The sequence below is a fragment of the Protopterus annectens genome, chromosome 7.part0 (genome assembly GCF_019279795.1).
Source record: "Protopterus annectens isolate FY-2018-M chromosome 7.part0, PAN1.0, whole genome shotgun sequence".
NCBI lineage: Eukaryota > Metazoa > Chordata > Ceratodontiformes > Protopteridae > Protopterus > Protopterus annectens.
The window spans coordinates 878357737-878378705 of record NC_056739.1 but is presented as its reverse complement, the minus strand read 5'-3'; the positions used below and the strand labels follow the sequence as shown (position 1 = coordinate 878378705).

Genomic DNA, 20969 nt, shown 5'->3' with positions numbered 1-20969 from the left:
TGGTTGAGAGCTATGGGTAGGTGCGCGTGTGTATGAGGCAGGTAAGTAGCAAACTCCAGATTTTTGCCCATAAAAGGACGGAAGTTTCAGACTTCATATCCTTTGGCATACAGCACCCAAACAATGATTGTTTTAACTGATTCCTTATAAACACCAGTCCCAAGTGTAAAAAGGCTGAAAACCACTGCTTTGAACCACTTTGTCAGCCCTATAAAAATAAAATAAACAATTTTTCCACCAAAAAAAAAATGTTTTTCAGTTACGTTACACAACCTTTAAAACTGACGAGAAACAAAGTACTCTCATGACAGTCCATTAAAACACAGAACTTCTAGCTTAAAAAAAAAAAAAAAAAAAAAAAAAACTTTCTGTAAGAGGAAGGTGATAAAACAGAAACAATATTTAGAAAATGGAAGTCCCCCCCCCAAAGGGAACTTAACTACCCAGCAAAGAACAGCCCAGCTGACAGTAGATCCTCAAAAGCCTCAGGCGTGTAACCCTTTGGCAGCAGTAAAGTTCTGAAGACCTAGTGCCCAAACTAGTCTTAGTCAGCTCAGCTCGAGCTGCCTGACAGTGTGGCTGAGTGGAAGGTGCCCTGAAGGTTTGGAAGCTGTCTGGCTGTTATGTTCTTGGCAGGACATAACTCATACAGCTAAGGCTGCTGTATCAGTATTTAATATTATGAATATCTAAGGTCATTTGGGGAGATAGAGCCCTGGCTCCACACCTTCTAAAAGGTACCAAAGTCTGATCCTATAGCATTCAATATCTCAAAGATTGAATTGGACTAAAAAAGACAATAGCTGATCAAATGATAGCACTATGCATTCAAAGTGAGACCCATCAAAATGGCCAAGAGCTGATATGTCTGAAGGCATCCACCACTTTCAGAAATACCATCCAAGCACATCTCTGGTACAAGAGGTATAACACCATGCAGGGTCACTATCTGGAACCAGTGAGACTGGATGTGTAGACGAAACATCAGAAATCCTGAATGGGTCAATAACCATCCATTCTCTTCAGTACCAGAACAAGGTGGAATTAAAACCAATATCTGAATGCAGAGTACAGGCTGCCTTTTATGGCCATCTTTAGAGTTTCACTTATCCCAATATTTACTTAAAACTGTATACCAAGTTACGGCACTAATCATAGGCAATCAGTTTCAGACCCAGCTCAGGATTATACATTCATAAGAAAAATTGTAAAATTTTAAATTTACACAAGATGTACATAGTTAAAAAAAAATCAGACAGAATTTCATAAACCACTGATGTGCTAATCTTTTACAATTTAACAAATGATAAACAATACTTTGATAAATATGTGTTATGAATAAAACAGCAGCTATTACAGTGACAGTCGCAAAACATATAACCACATTGCTAGGTTAGGAGTTAATAGGAGAGTTAGAAGACAACAGCAGCAAAAGGTGTCATGATGTGAGGGGGAGGAGATGGAATTCCTAAAGGTTACAGGAGGGTATGTGGATCATTTGCAAAAAAGGAAGAGGAGGAGATAAGGGCATGAACATGTGAGGACTGAAATATATAGTAAAAGGGTTGTACTTAAGCATGAATGAGAGCAGTGGTTGACTTGAAAGTAGGTTTAATGGTTTTAAGATACGAGTTAGAGATGGTTTACGATCATATTTGTGAACGTCATTCAAACGAACGCAACGATTTTCAACAAATATTGTCGGAAATCAAAACACCGAGCAACCGAAATATCGAACAGAGCATTTCAGCAATGTCGAATATCGACTTTGCTGAAATGCTCACATCTGCCCACAACTAACAATAACGTTTGCAGGGAGGCAAGCCCCCCCTGCACCCCCCCATGTGGGGGTTGTGCCTCCCACACCCCCCCTACTTACACATACAAACTCCAAGATCACACTACAGTGAGGGTAAGGGTACATTTCCCGATCCCCACTATAGTGCAATCTGCACCACAATGTTGAAGCTGACATTAGCAGCTGTTCGCTCATGTCAGTTTCGACATTGTAGTGACTGATCTCTCAGTTCGATAAAATGATTTTCGCACATATTCGATCTAAATGACAATCGAATATGTGATAGCAAACCATTAGAGATGCAGTGTACCTAAACTGAGTGGCTGCTTGTAAAGAATATGCATTTGGCAGTCTAAAAAGCTCTGCAAAGGCAGACAAAGTCAGACATGTTGCTAATCTTGACAGTGGTGGAATAAGATTTACACAGATTTAAGGCTCGTATGGAGAAGCTACAACTACTTTGGATAAGTTTACTATGATACAAAAGGAAAGTAGTTTTTAACTGTTATCAGTTTTGATGAATGAAAAGGCATCCAAGTAAGGAAGAGAAATGATTCTAATCCGATTAGTTTACACAGAAGTGAGCCTGAGTGCAGATCACTTTTTTGCTGTACTGGTAGCTATATGGTTTATGCCAAAAGTGAACAATGATGCTATTTGGGGCAAATGTTGTGAATCCTTCTATCTGTCTGTTGGCTGTCTACAGAGAGGAAAAGTTCCTTAGAAGGATAGAAGCAACTTATTTTTCTGCGACAGAAAAGAGTTTTATTGATTTCAGTGCTGTGTGCGCTCTAAACAGAGGTAAATGAACTAGCCAGAAACTGAGATATCTGAAAGTTATGACCTAGCTGGAAACTGAGATATCTGAAAGTTTGGTTACTTGAAGGAGGTGTTTTTTCAGTTACAATACACCCATTAATTTGGGATGAAGTTTAATTTTTGTGAGGTACCAAAAATAACAGGCCTCTCTGTAGGGAAGGTACTGTAAACTTTAAAATGTGTGCAAGACTGACCACGCAGAGTACACTGGTTCTCTATGACAGATCTCCAAGACAAGACTAATGTGAAGAACTGCCATCTCTATGGTCAGTTGAATACCTCAGTTAAGACGTCAGCAAAAAAGCCAGCACAGTTGTTCTCCAGGAAAGTTTGGGAGGCAGAGGCTGTGCAATATATGTCAGTATGTTCCCTAAAATCAGTTATGACATCAAATAAATAGTTATCACTACCTGCAACAAATGTCAAGCCTTTAATACTCTTTTTGTGCTTCAGTGAGAGCAACAAGTGCAAGGGATATATTCATCTCATTCCTCTGAGCATACTCTGCATTGTCACCTGACAATCAAGTGTTCCTGGCCTTCCTCTCTAGCACTGCCTTCATATGCCTTTCTTCCTGATCCATAAGCTTAGTACAGATACACAAACGTTGTCGTTACACTTTCTTCTTAGGAAGTGGAACTGTCAAGCAGACCATCCAGAGAAACCTTTGCAAAGCTTGCTCTAGTTGACACTGTTATTCCATTCTGCAGTGCTTTACAAATGTGCACATTTTTTGCCATGCAGCTGATCCTTTACCATCTTTCTTCCGCAGACTTGCCATAGGGAACTTAAGATCTTTCAACATGAGAAGACACAAACAGCATTTTAGTCTAATCTTGACTGCAAGCAATATCACTGGGAGGGCTGGAGGGATGAGGATACCTCCATGACAAGAAATCCTCATGGACAGGAGTTTATCCTGTCCTCTGGAAGAAATACTGCAAAGATAAGATCTTAACACAGTCTAGGCAGCACCAGTGAGTACTTGAGGGTCTACTCATACATTAGTTGAAGGTGGCACAAGTCATCAGTCTTCATCCTTGCAGAAAAACTCAAAATTAATATTCAGCGTCTGTACCAATCTTTCATCTCAAGAATACATACACCATTTATGAAACAATTCCAGCTTTATGAAATGTGTTCTACCAAACTGAAGTTCAATTAGATTTTTAAAGCATGCCATAAAGTTTACAGCTTAAAAGTTTTAACCTACCAGGCAGATCCATGTGGTTCCCAGGGACCAAGACACACCCAGCAAAACTCTGCTTTACAGTTCTGATTACGACATACCATGTGATTGCATCCACCATCTTTTTCAATGGTTACATGACACTTGGGGCATTCCTATGAAAGCAAAATAACGGAAGTTAGAGCTAAAGACTCAGAACCATTCACTCACTATGTACCCCAAATAAAGTAGAAAATATACTTCTCTGCAGTGTAAAGTACAGTTGTGCAAGTTGCACTTCCCATAACTGCAGATGTTCAAATTCCTCAATGCTGCAGTAACTGGCCAGCTTCACAAAGCTCTGGCTCCCTCCCACACCTACACTCTGACTACTGATTGGTTAGTCCCCCGAAAGGAAATCAGCAGTGTGCAGACAATTTCAGGATCTCCTTGTCCATACAAGACTAGGAGTTTCCTCATACTAAGGCTCTAAAATATATAAACAGTAACAACTTTTTATCCCAACAATTATATACAGAAGGCCGGTGTAGGTGTGTCTACTACAGCAGTGAAAAATTTGAACATACACCGTTATGCCAAGTGCAACTTACAAAACTATACTATGTTCGTCAATCTCACTGCTGGAGTAGTCTTCGGCTATATGGGTTGATTAGTAAAGCCTACACAACCTGGGAAGAGGAAGAATAAGGGTCCTTGAGAGCTTGAGAATGGTTCTAGCAAAGCCAGTCCTGGACCTGGAAAAGGAATCAAGTATGTAATGTTTTGCAAAAAGTAGAAAGAACACATGCTGCTGTCTGTGGAATATGTCTAGAGTACACTCCTTTCAAGTATGCCATCACAGAAGCCAATAATCTAGCACAATATGCTTTGGAATTGCCTGGAACAGATTAGCCATGAGGGGAGCAACAAAAAGCTACAGCAGAGGAAAAAAACAATAGTCTTTTTTTTTACACAAGTTATCTTTTCTTTGCCCGTCATAAGAAATAAACAGCTGATCTGCCACTGTAAAGGACTTAGTTCAGTCACGATAGTACTTGAGTTGCCTATGCACAGTCAGAGTATGCAGAATCCTTTCTCCTTAGTACGGATGATCTGGACAGAACACCAGGAGACTGACATCTTGATTCAAAGTAAACTCTAACAACTCTGGTCATAAATGAGGAATTTGTTTTTAATGTGACCCTATCTCTATGGAAGACCAGACAGGGTTCACCCACCACAGCTTGCAACTCAGATACTCTTCCTGTAGATGTCAGAGAAATATGTAGTACAGTCTTCCATGTGATGAACCTTAAATCAGTTTGATGACCCGGTTCAAAGGGAACAGTTAACATTTCTATCACAAAGTTAAGATCCCAAGAAGGAGCCGCCTTGTTCTTTTAGGGGGCCTAAGATGCATGACTCCCTTCAGAATTGGCTTAAAAAAAAACAGAGATGAAAGGGGAGCATCAGCAGGTAGGCATGCAGAAATGACTGCTAGATGAACCTTGAAAGAGCAATAAAAGGCCAGAGAAAAGTAACTGACACAAACATTAAAGAACTAGGGGCACACAGCACTTGATAAGGCCTTGGTTGTTGACTAGGCACCAACAAAAAAATCTTTTTCACTTGCCAAAATAAGATTTTCTAGTAGCAGGCTTTCTTGCCTCCTTTAGTACTTGCTGAACCTCCTCATGAAAGAGCTTCCTAAACAGTATCAAAACTGCACTTCTGGTATGGCAGCCAAGTGCTTAGTATAGATAAATTACTGCTATACCCCAGGAAGGCTGGAAAAGCTATTAAAGTGAGATTAATATCACTCCTAAGTGCAACACTGAAACCCTGACCATATACAGGTCTTCCAGAAAGTCGAAACTGGGAAGAAAAAAGTAACACTGGACAAAATTTTTGTCTCCTCCATACCCCAGACAACTAGACAAGTAAACAATATGGCAGCTTCAAAAACTGAACTATCAGACTAAGAGAATGGCATGAAAAGAAACAGATGAAAAGATCGATCGAATGTGTAAGTTGTCTTTAAGATTAGTGGCACTTTAGAAGATTATACAAAAGATGATTAAAAAGTAGAAGACCTGGAAGAGGTCCTAACCTGACAAGTAGACAATACTGCCACACAATAGAAGGAAAATGATCTCCTTAAAGAAGAAATGCAGAAATGGCTTGTGTGCAGAAAGAAGTGAAACTGAAAATGATTTAGTTGGAAGACAGCGCTTGAGTGAACAATTTGAGATCAACTGCCATCCCAAAAAGATTAGGTTCTAACTGCAGGGACTTTATGGCTTAACATAGTGTTAGATTGGTAGATACACCACACGAGGAAATAAAAATAAATAGAGCACAAAGAATGTGTCAGCCGGGCACCCAGACAAGGACAATTCCAAGACCAGTAGTAGTATGTGGAAAAGGGTCTATATCATATGAGGGAATGGCACAAATTGCGAACGCTCATAATATCGAACGTACCGGACCTCGAAGTGCCTTTTCTGAGATTGCGGTGCAGTGAAGAATGGGATATTTGCCCTTTCCTCACTGTAGTGCAATCTCAGAGTTGGAATATATATTTAGCGGGGGGTGTGGGGGGCATAGCCCCCACAATAGGAAGTTTGAGGTCTGGTATGTTCGATATTATGAGCGTTTGCAATTTATGCGATTCGCTCATATGATATAGATCCTGTGGAAAAAGGGGTCATACAACACAGTTGGAAAATTCAAAGATCTTTGTGGACAATGATTATTCCCAAGGTAAGAGACAGCAATGGAATGCTTCTATCCTGGTTATTAGGCTGTGCAGACAAGGACTTTGGTTTAAGCTGCAATACTCAGAAATATTAAAGATTTTGCACCCCTTGGGTTTGAAAATATATAGGCATGCAAAGGCAGCTCTGCATGATCTGCAAAAAAGCCAGAAAGAAGGCACCAGCTCACAGGTGGATCAAGAATGGGAGAACTCCAAAAAGCAAACTGGCCCAACGAAAAGGGTTTACCAAATGGAGCACATAAAAAAAAATCCCATTTTTACAGCAGAAACTGATGCTAAAACAAAAGGAAATTCAGAAGTTCTCCAGAATAGTCCAGAACACAATACAAGCAGTGGGACATGCACCTGAGCCGATAATGCAGACCTCAGAGGAATAAACTATCAGTCCAGTTGAGATTAAATACAACAAAAGCATTCAACATACAGTTAAAAATAATTCCCACATGGACTATAATTAAAAACAGGTTTCTGTTAGTTCATGGAATATACTGACTGTTACTACCAGCACATATGGACAAGTGTGTGTGTGTGTGTGTGTGTGTGTGTGTGTGTGTGTGTGTGTGTGTGTGTGTGTGTGTGTGTGTGTGTGTGTGAAGCAGAGAAACTACAGTTGATCTTGTTCATAAGTTACTTAGTGAAAAAATACTTGCTGTAAAAATTTACAACTATATGGATTTTCAATGAGCATCACTGGCAACTGTCTACAATCGGCTATGCAGAAAGTACAGTTGCGCAACTCCTATTTACCAGTAACAGTACATGTTCGTAGAAAATACTGCCTTACTGGTATTCGGGTAGCATACCCTGCTGCCCTCCTCTGGCAGTCCACCAATGCTCAGTGCCCCTTCCACTGCAAGTCTGTGGGTGTGATGGACCAATCACTTGGCAGTATAGGGACTGCCTTACAAACACACAAACTCAGTTTTCTAGGGTCCAGCAGGAAGAGAAGATGAAAAAACAAGTTTCCATCTCCTCAGATCCAAACAGAAAACCACACACACACACACTCACCCCACCTTAATTACTGAAGAGAAGCATTCAGCTGCAACCCAAGCACTAAACTATGCACATCCATTGACAGGGATGTTAGGTGGGTGGGTAATGCCAGTAAGACAATATGTTTTACAATCATCTACTGTTGTAGGTATGTAGGACTTGCTCAACTGTACCGTGTTCAAATACAGTGCTTCACTAGCATTCAGGTAGATTCCCAAAGCTTGTCCAACCTGTCAGGAAGAAGGTTAAGGGTCCAAAAGCACTTGGAAAATGGCCCTCGCGAAGTCTGCTCTGTATCAAGAAAAGGCATCCAGTTTGTAGTTCTTCATAAAGGCATGGTCACAGGACCAAGTTGCTGCCTCTAGAATACTTAATAGTCTGCTCCTTTCTAATATGCTATTGAAGAAAAAAAGGCCCTGGCAGAAGGCACCTTTACCTTGCCGTGGTGGGTGTAACAAAAAACAATAGCAGAGAACAACCAACAAACATATGTCAGACAACAAGAGGGAATAATGAAGTTTAGCAGCATGCCTGCCTAAAGATCCTCCCCTTTCATCTTGGTTTCTGGTAAAAGAAATTCTGAAAGGAGTTTTGTATCTTAGGTCATGTAGAAAACAGGTTGGCCTTTCCAAAAGGGTTTTACTCTGTCAAGGAAGTACCTGAGCTGCTGGAGTACATCCAAGGTATGAACTATCCTCTCTCCCTTAAACCTACGTTCTGGGAAGAACACAGAAAAGTTGATAGAGTGATTTCTGATACCACATTCGGCATGAAAGACGGGGTTAGTGCTTGCAGCTCAGAGACTTGTCATCAGATGTCAGAGTAATAAGCAAGGCAGTGTTCTATGTTAAGAACCTCAGATTAACCTGAGCAACTGGTTCAAAAGGTGGGAAGGTCAATTTCTCCAGAACATAGCGGAGATCCAACAAAGGAGGAATTTGCTTGTGAAGAGGGTATCATATGCAATACTCTTTTCATGAACAGTTTTACCAAACAATTATACACCCTGCTGATTTTGGAAGCAGCTGATGACTGCTTCAAACTGAAAACATCCCTAAATCTAGCCACCTATTGTTTGGGTTTCTGAATCTGTTCATCCTCAGGGGAAAAACGATATTATGTACTCACCATAACGTTCCATCTGAGTAGTTGTACTTCATTTGTCTTTAACCTGTGGGTTACGGATCAGTATCGGATCTGACACGGCTGCATATCCAGCATCTGATCCGAGCTCCAAGCTCATCCCCTTACCCATAATGCTTCATGATCAAGTTTGCTGCCCAACACACAATACATACCCGACTCAATAAGACCTTACCACTACTGGCAACCCAAATTTCCTGAGCCTAAGCATGACAAAGGACATCCTTGAGATGTTCATCTTCCATATATATAGCCTGCACAATAGTGACAAGGTTGGGGGAAGGGGGGATGGTTGAAGACAAATGAAGTACAACTACTCAGCTGGAACGTTATGGTGAATACATAACTTCTTTACCTGAAGTAGCTGACAATTTGATCATCAACCTGTGGGACAGAGTCCCCAGCTACTAAACACCTGGGAGGCCATCATGGAAGGATATTCCGGAACACGGCGGAGCCAAAAGATGTCCTCTTCCTGGATAAGATGACCAATTTACAATGAGAAATGAAGGTATGAGATGAGAACTAAGTAGCTGCAGAACAGATATCATCTAGCAACACCCTGGACCAAAAAGCTGCTGAAGTAGCCATAGATCTGGTAGGATGTGCTTTTACCTGACATGGCAGGGAAATTCCCCTAATAGAGTACGCCCGAATACTACACTGTGAAATCCAGAAGGCAACAGTAAATTTGGAGATTGGTTTCCCTAAAAAGGGTTTTGAGCAAGAAACGAAGTCGGTCAGACTTACGAAAGGCTTTTGTCCTGTGCAAATAGCATCGTAATTGTCTATGTACATCCAAACAAGTGTAATTTGTATTCTCCCTTACTTTGAAAATACCTTGGGAAGAAAAGATGGGTTAGCATGCAAAGACACACACTCCTTATGAAAAATCATATAAGGAACCTTGATCGATAATGCCTGAAGTTCTGACACTTTCCTGGCCAAAGTAATGGAAACTAAAAATGCAGTCTTCCAAGACAGAAACTGCAAATCTACTGAAGCTGCAGGTTCAAAGGGGGGAGAGACTAGGGCCTGAAGCACTAATGCAAGGTGCCAAGGAGGATCCTTCAATGGGGGGTCTCAGAAGAAAGGTACCCTTAAGGAAGGTCTTGCAAAGTTTAGAAGAAGCCAATGAAGTCCTATTTACCCCAACATGAAAGTTAGAAATTGCAACCAGATGGATTTCAACTGTGGACGAACTGGTGCCTTATTGAAAAATCCCCAGCAAAAATTCCAACACCACAGAAACTGGAGCAGTAAAGGGATCTAGTGCATGCTGTGAAGCCCATACAGAAAAACATTTCCACTTGCTACAGTATAACCTCCTGGTAAAAGACTTATGAACCACCACTAGAATGCTTTTAATGGGAGAAGATAAATCAGGAGTCCTAATACCCATGGGAACTGGAGCAGCCAAGCTGTGAGCTTCTGACTGTCCAGGTCTGGATGGAGAATCCCTGAGGAATGAGAAATGAGATCTGGAACCGGATCCAACGTCCATGATGGAGCTACTAGATGAGACCATAGAGAAGGAAACCAGACTTGGTGAGGCCAAACTGGGGCAATGAAGATCACAAAGCTCCTCAGAAACTCCTCCTCAGTAAGGCATCAGGATAGATTTGCTGAGCCTGTCCGCTAGAATGTTGGACGATCCCAGAATGTGCGTTGCCACCAAAAAACGGCTGGTGGAGACCGCCAGTTCTCACACACTCATGGCTTCATGACAAAGGGGATAAGACTTGCCCCCCCCAGTTTGTTGATGCACCAGACCACAGACATGTTGTCTGTCTGGATAGCAACCGTCCCTAGGGGAAGATGGGCATGAAGAGCCTGCAACACGAGAAGCACTGTCCTCATCTCCAGTACATTGACATGCAAACTGGTCTCGGATGGGGACCACGTGCCTTGGACTGTCCTTCGCAAGCAGTGCCCTCCCCCCACCCAGATGGGAGGCATCCATAGTCACCGTGGCCTTGGGGAATGACGGGAGAAAGGGACGTCCCAGGACTAGGTCCGGGGAATGAATCCACCACCGAAGAGAGTCTCTGCACACACGGGAGATTCGAGAAGGATGAGACAATGGCAGATCTAACAAGGACGACTGAACTGCCAGAGTTCACTGAAGAATCTGCATGTGAAGACACGCTAAGGGTAGCACATTGATAGTGGCCAACATAGAACCCAAAGCCAGCAGTACCGCTTCTGCTGTCAGAGACTGAGCTTGTAGGATGTAAAGAACATGCAGCTTCAGGCTGTGTATCCTGTCTGGAGTAAGGAAAAATACAGTTGTGTACACTTACCATAAATGGAGATGTTCAAGTGTATTCACTGTTGCAGTCATCACATTTGGGTTATCTGCTTGCAGTAGCCCTCAGTTGGCCTGATTAACAAAGTCTGTGGTCTTGCGTCGTTTGCCGTCTCTTCTTCTATGATGTCAAATCGTCGGGGGTACAAAACATGCAGCAGATGCCATTACATCAGTTTTTCTTGCCCCAGATGTCAGGTGCCCCACTAATGGGAAGCAATTAAATCTATAAATATACAAGGTTATACCTCCAACAAAAAAGCAAATACACCAACAATCTTTTAAGCATAGTAAAGAGGAGAAGAGGTATAGACAAAATAAGTCAGGGGGCTAGAGGGAGGGTAACCAGGACTGCAACAGCGAATACACTTGAACATCTACAGTTATAGTAAGTGTACACAACTGTACTATGCTCTTCGTGTTTCACTGTTGCAGACATCACATTTGGGTAGATTCCCAAAGCTAAGGATGTGAGGAGCAAATTAGACAGCATTAGGACCAGCTATAAGGCCCTGCAAGACTGCAGTGGCAAAGCCAGCTCTGGATTTAGAGAGAACTGGCAAATGGTAATGCTTAGTGAAAGTATGTACAGAACTCCAGGTAGCAGCTTCTAGGATGTCCCTGCTAGGTATGCCTCTGAAAAAGGCTGTAGAGGTAGATGCAGCCCTGGTTGAATGGGGTCTGATACCCTGTGGGATAGGTTTTCCATGGTGCTTATAGCAGAAATGAATGCAATGGCCTATCCATTTAAAAATGGTTTGCTTTAAAATAGCCTTTCCCTCTGTCCCTGCAGCAAATGCCACCAGCAGTTGTTCAGATTTCCTTTGAGGTTTAGTCCTGTCCAAGTAGAATCTAAGTTGATAGTTCTGGGGAGTGGCAAACAGGTCTATATCTGGGCTCCCCCATTTGCTTGTCAACATGTTGAAAATCCATGGGTCCATGAGGTTTCTGCTTAGATCGTCTGCCACTGTATTTAGTTTCCCTGGCAGGAATTGAGCCTGTAGATGCACTTGGTAGCTCAAGGCTGTGTTCCACAATGCCATGGCTAGTCTGCAGAGGGGGTAAGAATGCATAACCCCCCCTGCTTGTTCATGTGTGATTTCTTTTCATTTATGCTGTACCCCAGACAAGTTAACACCCTTTGTACAAAGGCTATATGTTTCAAAAGTACGTCCTGGCTTTCTGTCTGAATTAGACAATCGTCCAGGCATGGGTATATTTGAATATTGCCTGCAAAATGCAATGACTAGAGCCAGGCACTTTGTGAATACCCTGGGTGCAGTAGATAAGCCAAAGGGCAGTGCAGAGAACTGACAGTGCGTGTAGCCTGATTTGAAGCGCAGGTATCTTCTGCAAGACTCCCTGATTGGGATGTGCAGGTATGCTTCCTTTAAATCTAGTGTTGCCAACCAGGCATCTTTACCCAGCATACGAAGCAACTGGTGAAGCGTCAGCATCTTGAATTCTGGAATCACCAAAAAGGTGTTTAGAGAAGACAAGTCCAGGATAGGATGCCATGAATGTTCTTTTTTGGATACCAGGAAAATTCTTGAGTAGAAATCTTGTCCCTTTTCCTCTTCTGGTACCAGCTGAACAGCCCCCCATGCTTAAGAGAGAAAGTACTTGTTTTTGGGCCTCTGCCCACTGATTTGGGAGTAGGTCCAGCCACCCGCTTGGTGTTGGCAATGTGTGGAAGTGAAATCTGTATCCCTGGGACACTATATTTAAAACCCATTTGTCCTGGGTAATGAGTTCCCAATTCTTTGCATGAAGAGCAATCATTCCCCCCCCAAAGGGGCAGTCAGTTGATAAGTGCTTGGAAATTTTAAAAGGAAGTCATTGAGACAGTTTACCATGGCGGGAGTTTCATTATTCCCAGATTTGGAAGTGGAGACCTCCCACTGCTTAGTCCTGTGTGTCCCCTGGGACTGAAACCTGGGATTTTTGCTGTGTCTGGGTTTGTCTTGAGAAGACCTGGAAGGGGCTGGAAAGGACTAATTCTTAGAGGGCCAGTGCCTACTAAATCTAGGAGGCTTAACTTGTAAGAAATCTTTAACAGTTTGCATAGATTTAGCTTTATCTTCCATCTTTTTAAGAACTTCCTCAGCCTTGTTGCCAGACAGGCGGTCCTGATTTCAGGGAGCATCCAACAATTTAGCTTTAACATGATCAAGCTAAGATTGCTCCTTAAGCCAAGCATGTCTTCTGAGCAGAGACCCAGTAACAGCAGCCCTGCAAGAGACCTCTAACAAATCAAAACCACATTGCAAAGTATGTTTTCCAACTTGTTCAACAGAATGAATTAAATCCTGTAATTCTTTACTTTCCACACAGTCAGGAATCAACATAATTTTCTGTTTAAGCAATCCAATAACATGTTGCTGACACTTTAACATATGAAACTGGCAGTTTAAAGCCCTAATTGCCAAGGTTGCAGAAGTGTAAACCTTCTTACCCCATCTATCCAGCACCCTGGAGTCTCTATCAGAAGGGGTAGGATTTTTAGCAGTAGAAGCCTTAATGCCCTTGGGCCCCTGTGAAATAGTCTCTGGATCTGCAATAGGATTTTTAAAAAGGAACTTGTGGGACTCAGGGACCTGGTAGTATCTGTCAGGTTTTCTGGGAGCAGGAGGCAAGGAATCGGGGCCAAACTAGATTCCGAAAAAGCATCATCAACAATGTCTAGTACAGGAGGAATAGTTAAAGGCCTATGCTGAGGTATGAGAAGGAAATCTCTAAGCCTCTTTTTTGAATCAGAAAAATCCTGGCTTTCCTAGTGGAAATGCTTCCTTAGAGTATGTAAGGTTTCCCCAAAAGAAAAATCCTCAGGAGGGGAAGCAGAAGGAATGGAGTCCTCTGCATCAAAATCTTCATGAGTAGATAAGGGCAAATCCAGATCATCAGAAGAATCATAAAAACAGAATCCTGGTCAGAAGATTCATAATTAACTTCAGTCCTAGGCCTCTTAGAAGGGGGGGGGGGTTGGCTACCCCTGATTAGAGTCATTAGATCTTCAGCCATTCTTATCATTTGTTTTTTAGGCATAGAGGCCTGAGCATGTGGCCTGGGCGTCGGTTTTTTTAGGCATGGTTCGAAATTTAGGCCCAAGTAAAGAAGGAGGCGTTGGTTTAATATGCAAGTCCGTAGGCTTGAATACATCCTCAGAAGCCGGTGCCTGCACAGCGGCTCCGGACCCATCCAAGGTAGAAACATCCGTCAGTTCCATAGTTGAAGCATCTCGCAGCATACCGGACTCAGAATGGGTCTCAGTAGAGGCCTGCGAATCAGAAGTAGCGGGTATCATGGGCCGTGAAAGCGCCTCACTGAGTACTGGCGAACTGGTGACTGCCTTAGGAGAAGCGTCGTTGGCAGTTTTGGACCTCGGCGGCCTGTCCCTGTCTTTATCTTTGCATTTGCAGACGACATTTCTGGATAATTAAACAGAGAACCGAAATATTTAGAGGCAAAAATATACATATAATATAAATTATTAAATAAAGCACAAAACCGACAGCAAGGTATGTCGTGGTCAGGGCCTAGGCAAGGAATACAGTATGAATGAAAATCTTTATGAGGTATTTGCTTTCCACAAGTAATGCAATTATTAACTTTTACTGACATCAGTAAGGAGCAAGAAAAAGTTTTCCCAACGGGGTACTTCGCTTTAGTTGAAGACTTCGGTTCTGAAACTCGAAAACAAAAATTTCAGGAGTCGGCCGACCGACACTTGCTAACTGCTTCTGCTTCGGGCACTGCACGGCAAGAAAGACTGATGTAATGGCGTCAGATGCATGTTTTATACCCCTGACGTCATGGAAGAAGGGACAGCAACCGATGCAGGACACAAGACTTTGTTAATCAGGCCGACTGAGGGCTACCTGCAAGCAGATAACCCAAATATAATGACCGCAACAGTGAAACATAAAGAACATCGGACATCCTGTGAAAGGCCAGTTGGATCTGCCCCCCTCTGACCAGACGGGGGAGTCAGAGCCGAGACTCCAGGCGCCGAGATACAGAGAAGACTGCACTCCGAAGCACTTGGAGACGACAACAACCCCTCAAGATCAGACGCTGAGGTTACGACTCCGAGAGCTCGTCGGATCCGACATGCTCAAGGCAATGGCCGGTGTCGACGTACTAGGTACCTTCAGCGTCGACCCCGAAGGTCTTTGGGTCCAGAGGCTCCCAAACCAAAGGTCGGATCGGAGAAGCAGTAATAGGGGTAAAGAAAGACTGTGAGCTCCCTGCTCCGAAGGGAGAGGAGGCAAGCTAGACTCCCATCTGAATTTGCATGCGGATGAACTTCTGCATCATCTTATCAATCTCTGCTTCACTAAGGCTTCGGTTGGAGCGGGAGTAGGTGGCTACCGACACCGGTCTGGAGTGACGGTGGGGGAAAGCCCTTAAGGCAGACCAGATTCGGGACTCCTTTGGCTCAGGGGAAAGCCAGGGAGATCCTGGCCTGGTAGCTGGCTAAGATTTTGTCAGTGGCCTGGCCAAAGCTGAGCAGTCATGAGACCACTTCCTCTGCCTGTCGTTTTTTGCCTTCTCTTCTCCAGTCCTCTTGGCAGGGGTTTTGAGTCCCAGGAACCGGGGAAGAGGTAGAAGCTGAGACTGAACCAGGAGCCAGGGCGCATGGGCTACATTAACCGTGGAGGGAACTAGGGCCTTCAGGATGAGCATATCCCTCCTGTCCTTCAGAGGCCTGGGATTAAATCTGGCACAGATAGAAAGTACAGTTGTGTACACTTACCATAAATGTAGATGTTCCGGTGTATTCACTGTTGCAGTCATCACACTTGGGTTATCCTGCCTGGGATAGCCCTCAGTCAGCCCGAATACCAGAGGCCTTGTATTTCTGCGTTGGTTGCTGTCGCTCCAGGACTGATGTCAGGTCGTCAGTGGTATAAAATCAGGCAGCCAACGCCATTACATCAGTTTTTCTTGCCCCAACTGTCAGGAGCCCCCAAACAGGGAGCTAGGTTATGGTGGAAAAACACCACCAGTAGAAAGTAAATACCAAAAATTCCCTGTAAGGAGAGAGGAAGCGAGACAGAGAGAGAGAGACAAGGGGGATGGAGGGTGGGAAACCAGGACTGCAACAGTGAATACACTCAAACATCTACATTTATGGTAAGTGTACACAATTGTACTATGTTTCTTGTGTTTCACTGTTGCAGTGCACCCCAAGCATAGTCTGATGGGTCTGTGGTGAGGGTCTGGGTGGCATGGGGTTGTGAGAAGAGAAGTCCCTTGTTGTCCATAGGGCATCATCAGAGTGAATTAACATAAAAAAAAAAATCTACATTTATACAACTCTAAAATACAACACGTCCACTACTAATTATAAAATGCTGTGCCAATTAATTCTTAAAGAAATATAGTTAAAAACAATTGAACACATTAATAAATGTACTATAATATTAAATAACTGGATGACTAAATAAAAATATATAAAACCATGCACAAATGAATATAAATATACATAAATATGTGCAAATCCTGATATAAATAAGTCAAGTTAAAAAACTTGCCTAACAGAAGTGTACCAAAGAAACATATGTATTTTAAACCTGCATATGTGACATTACAAAAAAAGGGGGGGGTGTTATTATAAGAGACATTATTTCTAGTTGTCACCTTAAACCTGCAATGCTCTTAACTTCAATACAGAACTTAATGATATATTATCATTAATACCTGCAGATATAGTGGCATTTGTCCTCAATTGCCATTCTAACTCCAAATTCTCGAGGTATAGGTTAACATCACCATTTCTAAAATGGTCAACAATTCTGTCAATAATAAAAAACAAGAATTTATTAAAACCCTCACATTTCCCTGAATGATTATAAAGTGCACTTTCCTTCTTACTTTTTTAATGTCCCTTACATGCTCTAATATTCTTTCAAATTTCTAGTGGTTTTACCCACATAGAACGCTGAACAGGTAAAACATGTAGCTATATAGACCACCATCCTAGTATTACAATTACAATTGCCTGGACTAGGTATCGAACGTTAGTACCCCTCCACCATGACATATGGCCCTGTGTTAATAAACTTACATGCCTTACACATGTTACACTTAGACATCCTAGATACCATCCTTTTCTTGTTACATGTTTTTTCAAACAGATTCTTAAGGTTGGCACCCCTAGAAAAAGTCACTTTAGGGGCCAATCCTAACATATTTTTAATGTCAGAACTTAAAATCTGGTTCCATGAATTGTTGACCATAGTCCGTATTTGTATAGCTTCATAATTAAAAGACAATACTAAAGAAGTATCATAATCTATCACCTTTAATTTTGTGAATGTAGTCCCTGTGTTGGTATGCAAGATAGGTAAGAATTTTTCTTTTCTTTTTCTACGTACATCATTCCTAATTTTAATCAGTAACTTGTTTGGGTAACCTCTTTCTTGAAACATACCTACAAGAGTATACATTTCTTGTTCAAAATCACCTTCACTACTTGTCAGTCTTGAAATCCTAACCATTTGGCCCTTTACTACACTCTTTTTTTGATGGTTGGGGTGACAACTGTTGTAATGTAGGAGGGAATTAGAGTATGTTTTCTTTCTATGCACTCTAGAAATGAATTTCTTATTTTTAGAGAGAGTGATGTTAAGCTATACCTAGAGAATTTGGAGTTCGAATGGCAACTGATGACAAATGCCACTATATCTCCAGGTATTATTGATAATATATCATTAAGTTCTGTACTGAAGTTAAGAGCACTGCAGGTTTAAGGTGATCACTAGAAATAATGTCTCTTTTATAACACCCCCCTTTTTTTGTAATGTCACATATGCAGGTTTAAAAGGGATATGTTTCTTTGGTACACTTCTGTTAGTCAAGTTTTTTAACTTATAAACAAACCAAGTGGAAACACTCGAAAATCACTACTAAAATCAGAAGAAATGCTGTGATAACGGAGACTGCAGGCACGAACTGGATAATATCTACACTTTATTCAGCACAAAGTAACAACCACATGAACGCCTTGAATACAACCATGCGTTTTCGTCCACACAATTCAGACTTCATCAGATGAATCAATTAATTGTCTTAATTGCATTTATACTGCTTTTAAAATATTAAACCAATGAAATCCCTTAATTTCATTTCAAATACACAAATCATTCCCTACATGGGCTCATAAATATTCATCACTACATTACATTCTATTCTTGTGGATTCAGCTAATAAATACTAACTTTAAAATTATTTTTTAAAAAAACATCATAATGCATTTTATTCCATAAATACTTTAAAAACATCAATCCTAAATATTAATTAAAATATAACATAAATTCTAATCTTTTAAGAAATAAAGTGCTTACAAATGCAATGTTAAAATAATTCCTTTCCAATACAAAATGTGAGGAAACAGCACCATCTATTGTCACAAAAAGATATTACACTAGTATTTTTTCTCCTTTACATTTTTGTAGCCCTTATCTTTAATAGTGGCAAAATAGAAAGATAGTCATTTAACCCTGGAAATTTTCCTGCTTCCAGGGTTACTTGCCACCATAATTCTTTACACACTATTCTTTCTTCCCATGGGCCACCCCTAATATCATTCTTAATCTGTTCCAAAACCAAAAAGAAGAATTTATAACCTACACATACTTTAGAATGTTTAAATAATGCATTTGTTTCTTTACCTTTAGATATATCATAAATGTGTTCATATATTCTTCTTTTTAGTGTTCTCTCCGTTTTCCCCACATAAAAAGCATTACATTGTCCACATAAGGCAAGGTATATTAACCCCTTAGTGTCACAATTATAGTATCCTTTGCTCCTTCATCCACCTATTTCTACTTTCCAAAAATATATCCCCCTTATTAATAATAAATTCACACTGATTACACCTTCCACACTGGAAGGTGCCTAATTTCCTTTCACCATTCCTGCATGAGTTGGAATTATTATTCTTCTTATTTTCTAATATATTCCTTATACTTCTTGAATTTTTATAAACTACCTTGGGTATTATTTTAGGCACATTCTCCAAGTCAGCGAGGGAGATAAATTTTTCCCACTCTTTTTGAAAAATCCCTCTTATGTTGTTATTAGTTGCATTAAATTCCAAAACTAGGGCTTGTTGAAATTCACCTCTATTTTCCATCTCTTTACACTCATTATAATTATGTATTAAATCAGGATTATTAACAACCCCTTTAATAGGTTTAAATTTATTTTCTCTACCCTTTTCTACCTCCATTCTAATAACATTATTAAATTCCCTAGGATACTCCCTATCTATGAACATATTTTCAAGAAAATTACATTCTTTAATAAAGTCACTATCCAAACTTGTCATTCTGCTACCTCTAACATATTGTCCCTTCACTATATTCCTTTTACAGTGTGCTGGATGTGCACTATTGTAGTGAAGGAAAGAATTACAAAAGTTTGGCTTTCTATGTATTCTAGTTTCCAATTTATTATTGTCAGACTTATAAATTTCCAAATCTAAATATTGCAGGGTTTCATAAGACATATTATAGGTAAATTTTAGAAAGTTAGTACTATTATTTATATATTCTATAAATTCCTCAAATTCTATGTTACTTCCTGTCCAAAATATAACTATATCGTCTAGAAATCTGCGATATAGCGTCCAACAGGAATTGAACTTTGAATGTAAAATAAATGTTTCCTCCCAGTTTGACAAAATTATATTAGCAAATGTAGGAGCACAGGCAGCTCCCATGGCTACCCCCTGGATTTGCTGAAAAAAGTCACCATTGAAAACTAAAACATTATTCTGTAGGACCAAATCCATGAGGCCTGTACTTGCTACCTTTTCCCTGTGGGATAAATTTTTATCATGGAAAACTACCTCTTCAAACATTTTCATACCTATCTCATATGGTATACATGAAAAAAGATCAATAATGTCAATAGTAACAAATAATAAGTTGTCAGAATATAATTCTGGTGAAATTTCTCTTAATAAATCCCAGGAATCCTTTAGTATTATTTTATTATTACCCAGATATGTTTAACCTTAGTATCCACAAATTTAGCTAAAGGCAATGTTTTTGAGCCATCCGCAGATACTATAGGTCTAAGTGGGGGGTCTTCAGAATTTTTATGGATTTTGGGTATTCCAAAAATAATAGGGATTTTGGGTTTCTCTACATTCAAATAGGCATACACTTTTTTATCAATAACACCTTCGTATAACATATCTTTTAATGCTATTTCAATTTTATTATATGCCAAAAACACTTCATTTTTAGAAACACAATTGTATTTATTTTCATCCCTTAATATTTGGTTCATTTTTCCCTCATAATGTATTATATCCATAATCACAATCCCCCCACCTTTATCTGGTATCATAACACGTATTCTGGGGTTAATAGTCATATTATCCAGAATTATTTTCTCATCTATACTGAGATTTGCTTTATATTTAACTTTCTTGTCCATATTTCTCACTTCTTTTTCTAACAAGTTCAAAATTTTTTAATTGGGGGTGTATCGGGGGGTTATATGTAGATCTACGTACTAATTCTTGATGATTATAAGTAGTGTTATTTGTTATATTTTTGGAAAATATCATTTCTAAATTAATTTTTCTTAAAAACATTTTTATATCTAAAATAGTCCTAGTTAGGTCACCCTTAACATATGGAATATATCTGAGTCCTTTACTCAAAAGACTGAAATGTTCCTTAGTCAATGTAATGATACTAAAATTGTATATGGAAAAACCATTGTAGGTGTTTCTAAATCCCTCTACCAATATTTCTTGTTGAGGGGTGGATTGACTAGGGACAGGGGTATATATATTTAATATCTCCCCCTCCCTCTTCTCTCCCCCCTCACTTGAACATTTCCCCTCCCATTGACTTCCCTGTAAATAGTATTCTCTTCCCTAACCAATGGTGGGAAGTCTAGGTCATACTCATCAATATTCCATGTGTCAAAT

At 40.6% G+C, this 20969-nt stretch overlaps 1 protein-coding gene across 2 annotated transcripts in view; it reads right to left on the bottom strand.

The window, feature by feature from the left end:
- The window catches only part of ARIH1 (ariadne RBR E3 ubiquitin protein ligase 1), a 2944219-nt gene that overhangs the window by 702919 nt on the left and 2220331 nt on the right, over positions 1 to 20969 (bottom strand). For both annotated transcript variants that reach the window (XM_044077451.1, XM_044077453.1), the window contains exon 10: positions 3831 to 3961. In XM_044077451.1, the coding sequence (XP_043933386.1) occupies positions 3831 to 3961 (131 nt within the window). The remainder of the gene's footprint in view (positions 1 to 3830; positions 3962 to 20969) is intronic.